The sequence below is a fragment of the Colletotrichum chrysophilum genome (assembly GCF_026319265.1).
Source record: "Colletotrichum chrysophilum strain AFK26 chromosome Unknown scaffold_25, whole genome shotgun sequence".
NCBI lineage: Eukaryota > Fungi > Ascomycota > Sordariomycetes > Glomerellales > Glomerellaceae > Colletotrichum > Colletotrichum chrysophilum.
The window spans coordinates 185153-198159 of record NW_026517312.1 but is presented as its reverse complement, the minus strand read 5'-3'; the positions used below and the strand labels follow the sequence as shown (position 1 = coordinate 198159).

General features: G+C 55.0%; 2 protein-coding genes across 2 annotated transcripts; both read right to left on the bottom strand.

Annotated features, from left to right (window-relative positions):
- Positions 1-1547: 1547 nt before the first annotated feature.
- COL26b_004216 (uncharacterized protein) lies at positions 1548-2843 on the bottom strand (the record flags this gene model as incomplete). The annotated part of the gene is made up of 1 exon (XM_053177097.1): positions 1548-2843. One exon carries the CDS (start codon positions 2841-2843, stop codon positions 1548-1550), a length of 1296 nt encoding a protein of 431 aa, XP_053038933.1.
- An 8067-nt stretch (positions 2844-10910) lies between these two features.
- On the bottom strand, positions 10911-12096 carry COL26b_004215 (uncharacterized protein; the record flags this gene model as incomplete). Its single annotated transcript, XM_053177096.1, has 2 exons — positions 10911-11323; positions 11409-12096. The coding sequence occupies 2 exons, from the start codon at positions 12094-12096 to the stop codon at positions 10911-10913; spliced, it is 1101 nt and encodes a 366-aa protein (XP_053038932.1).
- Between the last annotated feature and the right edge of the window lie 911 nt (positions 12097-13007).

Genomic DNA, 13007 nt, shown 5'->3' with positions numbered 1-13007 from the left:
CATACCACCACCACCATCATCATATCTCGCGATGCTATATCGTCCGTTTACCCCCCGAATAAGATTAAGAGAAGGTTATGTCGTCACCACCCTCATTACGCAGGTACGCACAAAAAACCTGCTTAAGCTTGCGTACCTGAGCTGGAAGAATGAGGGCATTCCCTCCCCCCCCCCCTACGAGGCCTTCACCATGCTGCTCAACACCCTCTTGGTCTCTGCGCCCCCGCCTCACTAGTACATGCAGCAAGCAATGCGCGCGCGCGACGGGCGTCCGAAAGAGGGGGAAAATAAAGAATCATGAAGAATGCCCGTCTAGAGGAAGTATCGTCAAATTCGAAAACCTGATTAGCCCAAATGTTGCTTTCCCATGAAAGAAGAGGAGTAATCCCGCGCTACGCGTGTCTTGGTCGGCGACTCCGCCCGACGACGACGGTTAAAAACATGCGGAAAATGAATCCAGCATGCTGTCTCGAGACTAAACTTTTCCATCATCTTCGATCTGCTGCATAACGCCAGTCAGTCCCTCCTCCCCACCTGCTTCGTGTTCCTGACCATTGGTAACTTGATCAGCAAGCTAAGCTTCTTTGACGGGTTTGATCTTCCCTCTCACACTTTTACACACACAGCACCTGACTGACCACTGGGCCACGCGGAACTTGGACATATGGGGAATGAGAAGCCGCCGAGCCTCATGTTCGCGCGCCCGTGCCCCGTTGTGTGCTGCCCCAGTTTCGATGTGCTTCCTGTTTGGATGCTGTGAAACCTGCTGCGAAGATGTGTCTTGGCTTTTCGTCGCAACCGGCCTATTTTCGAATCAATGCTTGAAGCCCAAGTTTTCCAGACGGCGGGCTGTGTGTATTATGTTTAGATCCTGAGAAATATTGGCAACGTTGGCAATGTGGCTGGGCTGGCTCTTTGACAGGGCGGTGTAAGTCACGCGCAAAGATCACGATGTTTGTAGACGCAAAAGTTTCTTGAATCATTGCAGATGTTTCATTCGTCACCTAGCAAATCCATACATCGTTCCACATGGCACATTGCCAAGTCCATCGCCATCAACAGCGCACGTTGTCATCCAGTCCTTCTGGCTGGCCTGAAAGCCGCAACAAAGAAATGAGACTAGATACTCCCAAGCACCGTCGCGATGTAGTTGTCCATTCCCAACATTTTGCGCCGAATAAAAAATCACAAGAGAGCAGCTTTTTGGAATGCCTGCAATCTCTCCATCCCATTTTCCCTGAATCGCTCAAAAATGCCCACTCCATAAAGCGCCGTCGACGTGATAGCCGAACCATGAGTGGAAGTAGTAGAAAGGGAAGTGAAAATGGGGTATATCCTCGTCCAGTACTCCGCAAAAATCCTTTCCGCCGTTTGTTCGTTTCTCAGTGGCTTAACCACTTGGAGTGCTCGTATACCCTTTCTGAAGGACAGGGGAGCTAAAGCAGATATGTGACCTGTTGTATAGCCGTGTCTATTTGTGACGTTGCTGTAGGTGGTTGTGTGTGTCTGTGGTCGTCCATGTGTAGGACTACCCGAGGAGACTCTATTTAGACACCCTTGCCCCGGATAATGTCGACCATCCAACCCATCTCGTTGACCAAGTCATCGAGCTGGTTGTCGGTAGGTGCTGAGACCACAGTAGTGGTGACACCTGGGTGGTTCTTGATACCAGGTGCACGGGGCAGGCTGTAATTCTGCTCCAAAGAGGGCTTTCTTGAGCCGGGTAGGGATAGAGGCTGGACGTAGTTGACGTCACTCTCGTTAGAGAAGCGGTCATCGTCGGTAGAGTCGTAGAAGGAAGGAGCCTCATCCTCAGGGGAGATGGGCTCAATAGAAGAGGCGACGCTTGAGTCGGATGAAAATGAGAAGCGTGAGGCAGGAGCGATCTCCTCAAGTTCTTTAATAGGCAGAGGAGGAAGAGGAGAATACTTCTTCTCACGAGTGAGCACCTTGACGTTGCTCACGGTGGGTAGGGTGCTGTCAGAGTGGGAGCGCTTGAAAGGCGGTGGTGACAGGCTGGTAGCGTAGTGGTTGATTTCGGAGAGGGCTGAAGACGCGAAGTTCTCGTCGTCCTCGATCTCTTCCACAATATCATCAGGGATGTAAACAGTGGGCCGATTCTCACTGGCCCTTGCGAACGGGTTCTCATCAGAGAGAAACCTGCGCAAGCTCTCGGGAGAGAGATCGCGCGTACGGCTGCCGTCTGAGGACTCGCTTCTGCTGTCGTCGGAGTGGGTATATGAGTACGGAGAAACAGGACGCTCATCATCGTCCATCTGGCGCCCACGCTCTGTGCTGCGGCTGGTGGAGGGCTTCCTGGAGAAGAGACGGCGCCATGTGGGTGGTGGTGAGGTTGAGCCAGAGCGTGCGATCGCTCTGGAAGGTGGAGCCGCGGGGGCGGAGCCCAGGCGCTGGTGGGGACTGCCGGGGATGGGTGGTGGTGGGCGGGGAGTGATGAACTTGTCCTCCGGGTTCATGGTCCTGTACTCGCCCTGGTGAAGAGAGCCCAATGATGCGCTGCGCTTGCGTTCCGCCGCCATCTCGTATGGAACTTCCAGAGTGTTTACAGTTTGTCCTGGCAAATACGGGCATTGCGTGGTGGTCGGCAGAGCAGGGTTGTGAGCTTCATGGATACCGTCAAGCTCATACTGAGACGTGTTAGCCAATGTCGATGGCATTTCAGCCACGAGACCATTGCTCACGTAGTAGTAATAGGTGTTGCCCATCTTCAAGCCACCGTTGCGTTTCTTGTCCCGCGCTCCAAAGTCATCGTCGATGGTGATGTCGTTGAAGGTGTGGCATCCGCGCCATTGGCCGCGATCTCGTCGAATGTCTCGCTCCATTGTGTACGGTTTGGAGAAGTTATCCCAAGATCCAACCAGCTTTACTGTTCTTACGGAAGGGTGAGTTTGGCTGCAAGATGCCGTGGTTAGCAAACCAGGACTTGGGGATGTCAAGATGTTATATATCACGGAAGCTCGAGGATGTTCAGTGATGCATGCAGTCAGCCGCTAGGCTCACGCCGAGCATCAGGCCTGGGTGGCCCTTGTACCTGTCCTCCCCCGAAAGCGGACGAGGTGCCGACCAAGGTCGGCGATGCCTTTTGGCTTTGGCAGGCGTTTGACGGAGTTCTCGGAAGGTTGCCGTTGGGCTCATGATGGAGGGTGGAAGGAGAGGAACGGGCGCAAGCTAGGGCCGGGGACGCAGGGCATAGCATAACCCGATATAAACTTTTCCGTCCGACAATGTTCGAAACATGAGCCCAAGCAGTTGGTTAAGCACAGGCAAACAAACTTCGGCGCCGGTCCCCGAATGCCCTCCCCGACTTCTTGGGGAAACTGAAGAGACTATGAAATGCTAAATGAGGACAGGCGACGAACTTTCGCCGGCCTGGAACATGCTGTGGTGGTGGGATTGGGCGAGACATGGGTGTAGAGGGTGATGGGACGAGGGGTGAAGCTGTTGTTGTTCAAACATACAATTATGCGATTTCGAATGACGGTACGTAGATCGCACATTCAGGTAGTAGTGGTAGTGTATAGCGAAAGCGACGCCGAGATTTCGACCAGCGAACGGAATGAAGGAACGAAAGCGAACAGTATGAACGACCTATGGCCCTGATAAAAAGACTCACAGCATGAAGGTGAAGAGCGTCGTAGTAGGGTCCATAGCTGGAATAGGTTGGGCAGAGCCCAAATGAAATAGGATGTGGGAGTATGTCTCAATTAATGGGTTTATTGTTCCGCGGCGCCGTAGCAGCGCAATCCACCCGGTGACTTTGTTGGCTGTTGGTAAGGTCGGAGGGCTTGGTATTTCCACCTCTGGTTGTTGGCCCGGCCGGTGCGGTGTAAGTCGACTTGGCCTTCGTTGGTTGGGACAGCACAGTTGGATTTGATTTCAGTGAAACACCAGGAGGCTTCCCATTCTGTCGGAATAGACGCAGAGCAGCTCCAGATTGAGAATAGGCAAGGCAGATTTGAAATTGACGGAGGGGGTCGTCGACCAATGTAGAGGAGGGGATGTGCGTGGAAGCGCCGTGACGGCAGTCTGGATGGGCGAGGTCGACGGTTGACTGGTGAGCGCTTAGAGAAACAAGCGGGCGGGCCCTGAGCATGCAACAACAGAGGCTGGACGGCAACGCAGGTACGGTTCTGGGTTTGGAAACAGGCGAGGTAACGGAGGAATTGGAGTTTTCCAGAACTGTGTTAGAGGTTGAGATGGAAGTCAGGTACCCGTCTGGTCAGGATTGGCTGTGGTTTTGGTTTTGCTTCTGGGCGTCGGGTTCGGTGGATCGGAGCGTGGGTGGGTGTTGAAGGGAAGTTTCCCGCAAGTCGCTCTCTAATATATATGAACCTCGGACGGAGCTGGGGAGCGTCTCGAGAACCTTGAATTCGGATCTGAATGGAACGGAGGGCTGAGCAATTAGCAGAGCCGTAAAGGTAGCGTAGGCTGAAGCAGTAGCGTGGGTGAGAGAATAATTGGACGGTCGCAACAGAAACGTGCCCTGGCAGCCAGTCGAACCAGACCCAGAGGAGACCAAAACCAGGGTCTCCCAGGCTATTTGAATGGTCTCTCGCGCACGAGCGCAAGGTAAAGAAGAACAAGAACAGGTGGGTTCAGTGGATATAGTGGATTCTGGCTGGTCCTTCTCTCGATCTGGCGGCGGGAGTCGCGCTTTGAGCCCACCCAAAGGCCCCTCTAGCAATTCCGCAAGACCCGTGAGACCCCGGTTGAAGAGGCGTCGATGGTGAAAGCAAGCGGCGTCAAGTCAGCCAAGTTGGGTAAGATGGGGGCAGGCTGCTGTTGAAGGCTTTCGCCGGGGTGGGTTTTGTGGCTTCGAGGTGGCAGAGACCCCACGGAGTTGGCCAAGACCCAGAGGCCTTAGAGGCCGCGGCCTTTCCTGAGGCAGCGAGGATTGGTTTCGTGGTGAAAGCTGAAGCGGACGTAACGGAGAGACTCTGACGGTTTCTGTCAGCCAACAGCGCCTTTTGGAGGCGAGGCAACACCAACAGCAGCTGCTGTGAAAGGGGGCGGCGGCAGCGTGAAGGGCACAGTTCATGCAACGCGCTAATATGGCCAGGGCTAGCGAAGCCTCGTCAGGCCATGTGGGTGTCCTCGTTCGAGGTTGAGTGCCGGGTGCAGCAGCAGGGGGGGTGCTGCCGTGTGGGAGAATCGATTGGATGATGGGCTTTTTGATTAAGGTCCGCCGATGTAAGGTACCACTGGGTAGGGATTGGCCAGCAGCGATCTGAGGTGACGAGATTCCGTTGTAATCTTGTCGCGGTTGTCTGCCGGTTCAAGGCGATCAGGTCTCACAGTCCACCAGTCTCAGACTCGAGGGGACAAAGATGACGGGCTGGCTGATGATGTCGCTTGCAAGTTGCTGGGTTCTCGTTTGGCAAGATGCGATGAGAGTCGGAGCGGAGAAAAGGAAAGGAAAGGGAAGGACAGGAAAGTGGAAGCAGAAGATGAGGTGCTACGTAACTGCCCGTTGCGTTGCTTCTCTCACGTCGGCAGGTCTGTGTTGCGCCTTCCTGCAATTGCATTTGCAATTCCAGGAGTTGCATTGCACCTGCCCTGCACCTGCACCGGGCTGCACCTGCGCTTGCAGACCGTCAGACAGACAGTCGCCAGAGGAAGGGAAGCCACGATCGTTCCTGCTTCCTGCCAGTCCGTTCCTGCCTCAGCTGCGGCTGCACGTTGCCTGCGCCTCTCTGCCATATTTGGAAGCATCACCTGCAGCCCCATACCTCTGATCCACTGCAGGCAACACCAAGTTGTAAACATTGCAGCCTATGATGCTCTCTTCCTATGTCTTGCTTGATCCAACGGAGGACGGAGGACGGGCCACCCACAGACGGACGGCAGGGACGGGAACGCGGCAGAGAGACGGGAGCAGCAGACTAACGGAGATGGATGTAAGAATCTTCCGTCGTCGTTGTCCTGGCAAGAGGCAGGTACAGGCCGAACATGATGGCACTCCGGGTTTGGGTATCCCAGGTCGAGATCGTGTATTCCTTCCTCTTCTCCCAAACACTGAAGAGAAAGCGTCGCTGTCTTCCTGTCCAGCTGGCGAACCGTGACGCTCCAAGGGCCAATCAATCTCCATGCGGCAGGAAAGCCCCACGCTGAACTCCGTCTATTAAGCTCAGACTGCCCTCCTTGTTGGGTCCCATCTCCCACGTCGCAGCCTGCCTGTTTTACCCAACCAACACTGTTGTACGCAGGGCCACGGGACCTGGTCTGCTTGGGATGCGCGGGGAGCGTCCACGTCGTCGATGATCAAACAAAGCACACGTCGTCACCGCAACTCGGCAACTCTGGAGCTTTTCTGTAGGCAGTACCCGACTCCCGCGCCAGTGCTTCCTGCCCCCAGACGTACATTGGACGGTCAAACTACCTGTCCAACAACTCCCTGTTCCCCGGGAGAGACACACTTACACGGAACACTTCAAACGGCCGACCAAGGTGACTTACAATCCGAAGTCCTCGCAGCCCCCTATCTCCCCTCGCATGAAAAGCAACCATCGCATTGCAATTAATCCGCGCCGCCTATGACGCTCCCAAGGTCACCACCGGACGGTAATCAAGTCTGTGAGGTCGTTCGCGAGGTTCAGAGAGCCGGACGTGCCTGATGGATGTTGGCTTGTTCGTGACGTCGCGGCCCTAACCATGACAAAGAGTCAGTTCAATGCCGCCACGAGGACCCTCAACCCCGGATGGACAATCGCATTGTCCGTTGCGCCGGCCCTTCGAGGTGTCACTCGGCCACGGCATTCTATATGGATTGCCGCCCGTATCATTGCTGCGTTACCACAATACGACAACATCGTGGTCCGCTGACCACCGGAAGAACGGCGCCAGACGATCCTCGACAAGCTGACCTTTCCTGCCTTTGACTGCGCATGTCTCAGTCTCGAACAGTTAGCATCCTGCAAGTTGTTGCCAATAGTCCACGGGCGTCACCGGCCCCTGTCGCTTCCGTCGCATTTCGGCCACTCACGGACGCTGCTGTCAATAGCTCCCAAGCATCGAGATGCAATCGGGGACCGCCAGTCCAGATCGGACCTACGCCGAATTCATGTCCGCCGCCGACGGAGACTTCAGCTCCAGCTTCAGCACCACACTACAGTCCGGATCTTGGCAGGCGTCGAGACTAGCTGCTGCGATATGTCTCCGCTGTCGAGCGGGACCTGCAGACACATCAGGTGCACTAACGCAGTGGAATGTACCGGCTGCAGAACCCTGCATCTCTTTGTGGTGTTTTGCAGGCTGGATCCAGAAAGATACCCACTCATATCGTCACGTTGCCAGCGTATGCACCGCATAGCTTCGCATTAGAGCCCTTCTAGTGTCATCTCAGCTGGAGTGTCACGGCAACGGTTTATTGACGTCAAATTGGCTCATGTTGAGAGTATTGGTATCATGGATCAGGCACATTGCCCTCACGAACGTCGCTACGCTGTCAAGGGCTCTACGTCAGTGCAGACAGCGGCGGTGATGCCTTGACAACACCAAGTGAAGTGATGCCAAATCACTCCAGATACCAGAACCATCGCGCAGCGTCCGCGATGCACCCCCTTCTGGAGCGCTCTCCGTTTGCGTCTCAAACGACAAAGGCACGGACGAGAGGCGCTTGACTGGACATTAGTTGACATATTGCTGAAAACGATTTCGACCTTCCCCAGAATCCACAACCACCAAGTGCTCCTTACCGGATTCGTCGACTCGATGTGTCCGCGATGCACACGCCCGTTTGGTTCATGCGATCTACCACACGTTCGAGCCATCGTGATCGCAACTTACCCAGACCACCGCCGCCGCCGACTGTCACGAGGAGTCGGCGTTACCTCAAACACACCTGAGCTGCCCAATCATGCTCGACTCACATCTCCGACAACTTCATCTCGACCTCGTCTACCTGGTCTCAGAGCTTAACTCTAAATCTCAGACAGCACAACGCAGCTCGTTATCGGTGTTAGGCCATAGTGGCACTCGGCCGGGGCTGGTCAGGTCCGCGCTCCGTTCCGACCTGAACTGTTTCTTTGCATTATCCCGCTGGTTACGGCCGACTCGATCTTCCTCTCGACTTGACTCGGAGGCTTTCTCTTTGTCTTTTTTGACGATTCCTTAAAGGGGAAAACGAAGCCGACGACGGGCACGCACGAATGTTTCTGTGCTCCTTGTGCATTTTGTCTTTGACGTGACTCGGCTTCATTCTCTCCACGTCGCAGAAGACACCATTCATGTCACGTCTCCAGTTCGTCCCTATTGCTGCTTCTACAGCTTAAGCTGTGCCTATTGCTGTGCCGCCTAAGCGGTCCCCGATCGCCCGAGGTCCCCGGATTGATTGGATCCCCAGACTCTCCCTGTCAGGGCAGGACGAACGGCCAGCACATTCGGGGGCCGTCGGGCGCCGGCCACTCATTGGCTGTCGCGTCGCTCACTTGAGAAATGACACACACCATCTCGCGCCTTCAGGGTCCAATCCTCTGGAACGAACCGTCACTAGCGGCCAATCTCACGGGCTCCCCTGAATCAGTCTGTTATGAGACATGAAAAATTTACGATACTTTTGTGAAGTACGACGATAACATGTCTCAAGAAAAGAAGCAATGCCGGCGTATCACAGTCCTACGACCGATAGAACAGTAAACATGCAAAATTTCCCGGGGTTCACACCTCGGCCAATCATGTTACGACGTGATGTGAGCACCGCGAAACCATCACGTTGGCTTGATATTATTTATGTGCAACAATGCAAAGTCGTTCGTCGTATCAACGCCTCACAATAGCAGGTGATTGTTCATTACGCAGGCCTAATAGTTCCCCCTCGGTAGATGATACTCTGCCATCTATAATTTGGCATCTTCGGCGGGCTGCCTGCGGCTGCGATTCTGTGTCTTTGCTCACTCGACCCGGCATCAACGTCCAGACGATATGGAACATATGCGGAAAGAACGAGACCCGCCTCGCTTCGCAGATTGACGGCGTCGATCACTTTTGATAGAACCTCGCGAATCACCGCTCAATGCCCCCGTCGTCCCGTCCCCCCTCTCCCCGTTCTCCCCGATTCCCCGAGCACGTTCTGATAGACCCACAATCCCAAATATCCGTATTTCCATTTCGAGATGGATGGAGAGGGACCTGGGACCCTTCGTTGCTCTGTGTTTCCCCTGCCGAGCTGAGAGAGGGAACAAGTAGTAGAGCACGGGATCCACTGCGGTCATGACGCCCAGTTGCAAACACTTTGCGCGCAGATCACACAAATCCTCGGGTGCTTCCTCTGCCGTTTCGCAGCACGGCCGCGCAAACCCAAAGAACGGTCCCCCATTGTGTGGTGCAGCTGCAGCGAATGCACTCCTGACATGTTTGCCTCCCGCTCGCGCGCAGCCTAACGCATCATGTCATGTTCGCGCAGCCTAAAACACTCGCACAAACAATGAAGCCACCAGCAAACACGCCAAAAAAAAAAAAAAAAAAAGAAAAACCCACCTGAGTGGTGCTAAGGCTGAGCAGCAGAAACGTGGGCTGTCGTGATGTTCTTTCCAACACTAATTTGACCCTAACGCACGCAGGGCAGCGCGGGCAGCGGATACACGCAACAAAAAGTCAGAATTAGAAACGGTCCAGGCGGGAGAATGGATCGTCGGATCATCTTCTTTCCAGGAACGGTGGCGACCTGGACCTGCGCAAGCTTGCAGCGGGATGAGCACGGAATGCCTAAACTTGCAGCGGGACTACAACAGAAGAAGCCTCTCTGGCGAAAACGCCCCAAACAATGCGTGCCCTTTCCTAACGCTCGACTTTGGCTGTGTATGGATAGGTATGGAACTGTCAAATCAAAGTCGCGAGTGGCGATGACAGGTTCCAGACAGATGCCTAAGATGCCTGGATGCCCCAAGCGTTCGGACGGCCGAGCCTCGACTGGGACCACCCTTCGGAAGTTACAAGTACCATCTCCGAACGTCAACCGCGCCCAGTCTTCGCCTCCTATTATGCTGTTCCGTTGCCGGAGCCGCACGCAGCGTGACGTCCGTGGCTCAGGGGTGACATATATGGCGCTCTCACATGAGAGAGATCCGTTCACTGTTTGAACAACTGCACATAGAGTATTTGACAACCCCACAGGAAGGAATCAGGGAGTGTGTCTGTTGCCAAGCTTTCGACTACAGTAAGCACGGTGAGAATGACCACATGATGTGATTGCAGGAATTATTATCGTCCATTAGGCGTGTGTGATGTGGTAAGCTGGTGTGGGAGTTGATGACCTCCCTTTCGTCACTGATCCTCCCAACCTCCTAAGACTAGTTTGTTCGTGGCCACGTTCCGCAAAAGCCGATGCGATTGCCCCTCCTCCATCCTTCGCTGCCCGACATCTCAAAGGATGCGGGCCGCGACGGGAATCGCGTGTGCTGCATAGAGGTGTGAAGAGAGAATCCTCTCCATCTCCTCTCCTGGCTGTGTCGCATACAGGCCAACTCATTCTTTCCCTTCCATCTCTTCTCTCGTGGTCACAATAATCGAATCAAAACAAGAAAACATTGCTCCCAACATGTTATGTGTGTGTCACATGAAAACGCCCAGTCCCATGCTTTCCCTATTGTGTCTTGTTTGTAAAAAGTTATGTTTGTTTTTTGCGCCCCTAACGTGATGGTATTCCTTCTCTCTCGTCGGATGCAAAGATTCCCCGAGCTCTTTTCGAATTCCGAATGATCCAAACCAGACTCGACTTTTGCGTCAAAATAAAGCGGGAGGGCGCGCAGGGTTTACAGAAGAATCGAAGAAAAGGGGCATCGTTGTGCGGTAAATTATATGTTGTTTCGTCGTCGAATAACGTGGTTTCGGATCGATTTCGGAGTCTATCGCCGATCACCTCCCTCGGCCGATTCGGGAATTTGCTTCGCTTCTCATTCGGACTTGGCCTCCACCGCCTTGCTGTTGCTCGCTGCCACTTGCTGTACGCGGTTTTTCCTGTCGCCCTTGTACCTCGTGTCCAGGATGCGGTCCCAGAAGATGAAGAAGGGCTGCGAGAAGTTGGTCTTGATGCCCCATGTCTGGTGGTGGATGTCGTGGTAGGCGGCGTTGTTGCTCGAGATGTGCTGCAGGGGGTCCCAGGGCAGGGAGTAGCCGCAGTGGTCGTCAACGGTCTTGATGGTCGAGAAGCAGAAGAAGAGGAGACCCTGGCGGGCGGTCATGCCCGTAAGAAGGAAGCCAATACCGGCGCCGAGGGTGTCGAGGAGGAAGCCCTCGAAGGGGTGGTTATACAGAGCACCGTAGGCGTAAGGAACGTAGAGGCGGTGGTGTCGCGAATGGAAGGTAGCTAAAGGAGCACTCTGTTAGTCTTTTGAAGCTCTTCCGAAGATCCCGGAGCGCAAACAACTTTTGCGCCGAGGCGTGAAACTTACTGTACATCCACTTGTTGACGTGCATCAAACGGTGGAGGAAGTACTGCCATGTGTCGAGGACCGAGACAGCGGCGAACAGCTGCATACCGGGGATGACCAGCCAGTAGATGGCCTTAGCGACAAAGAGCTCCCAAGCGGCGAAGGCGGGGACGACGGAGTGCGATCCGTCAAGCAGCTCGGTGGTGAGGAACGGGTAGTGGCCTCCAGCGAGGGCGCCGGCGATGAACGGGTGGCCCGAGGCAGACATGTTCTTGGAAATCGAGGCGGCGTTGAGTCCGAGCAGGCCGAGGACGGTGGGCAGGGCGCGCTGGGCGAGGCGGACGCGGGTCGCCCAGACGGCGACGTCGTACTCTTCGCGGCCAACGGTCTGCTCGTCGTCAATAACCTCGAGGAAGACGGACATGGCGATCTGGATCAGCTGCTGGATCAGGACATCGCGGGCGACCTCGTAGCGCGAGACGTGGTTGCGCTTGGTGATCTCCTCGGGGGTGTGAAGGCGGTACTGGGGCCAGACGTCGTAGGTGTCAATGAGGTGGAAGAACATTGACAAGCACCAGTAGACGACGATCGGGCCGAAGATGTTAAGGTAGCTGTCTGGAATGCCAGGAATGAGTTCCGGCTTGGGCCTCAATGTGTAGGCCGGAAGAGGCGGAAGGTCGGCAGCCGCCGACGTGAAGTTGAGGGCCATCGTGGGAGGAACCGTTTCGTTCACCATGGCCGGTGCGATTGTCGTGGGATTGGGCGATTGCGATCGGTATGGTGTCGGGTGGTGGTGTAAGGGGAGAGAGGTAGGTTGCGAGGCGAATGGATTCGGTCGGAGGGCGCGGTAATGAAGGAGCGAGGTGAGGTTAAGAAGGAAGGGCGGGGGGCGAAGCACGTTCGCAGGCCAAAGGAGCGGACGGGTTGGATACGTACGGATATGAAATGCCAATCCTTGGGTGCAAATGCAGACAGGGCTGAGACGAGCAGTCGACTGGGCCTGTGGCGAGTTGTTGGTCGAGGTTTCACTAGCTTTGACTAGCTTGGTCCTTGTCTGCAATGCAAAAAAATGATAGCGCTTGACTTTAGGTATGTAAGTACACAGTGAGAGAGAGATGGGAGCAGAGCAGAAAACAACAGCAGCAAGTATTAGAGGTACGGTCTTATTCACTGGGCTGGCCGCTCGGTGCTTTAAAAGATGATAGGCAACGGTCTTAGCGGCGACGGCGGAAGAGCGGGCGGGCAATTTTTTCCTTTCTCGGAGGCCGGGCTCTTCTCGAGGCGCTGGCCCTGCGGTGGTGCCGTGCTGGCCCATCACCCACTCCAAGAATGATGCGCTTTATCAATCTCGCTTGTGAAAAGGCGCGGGCCTCTCGCCTTTCGACTGTCTCCCGGTTTTGCCACGGATCGAACCACAAATGCCGTCGCGTTCTAAGCTTGGTCACTTGAGGGACAAGATCAGCTGGAGGCCTTTTAGACTCTGCGAGCATGCACCAATTGCCATTCCATTTATGCGTGCACTCGTAACTGGGTTCGACAATTGCGCGCTACCTCGCTCCTTTGCGAGTCTCGCCGCGTGTTGGCACTGACAGTCGACAATACGCTGCGATGACGAACGCC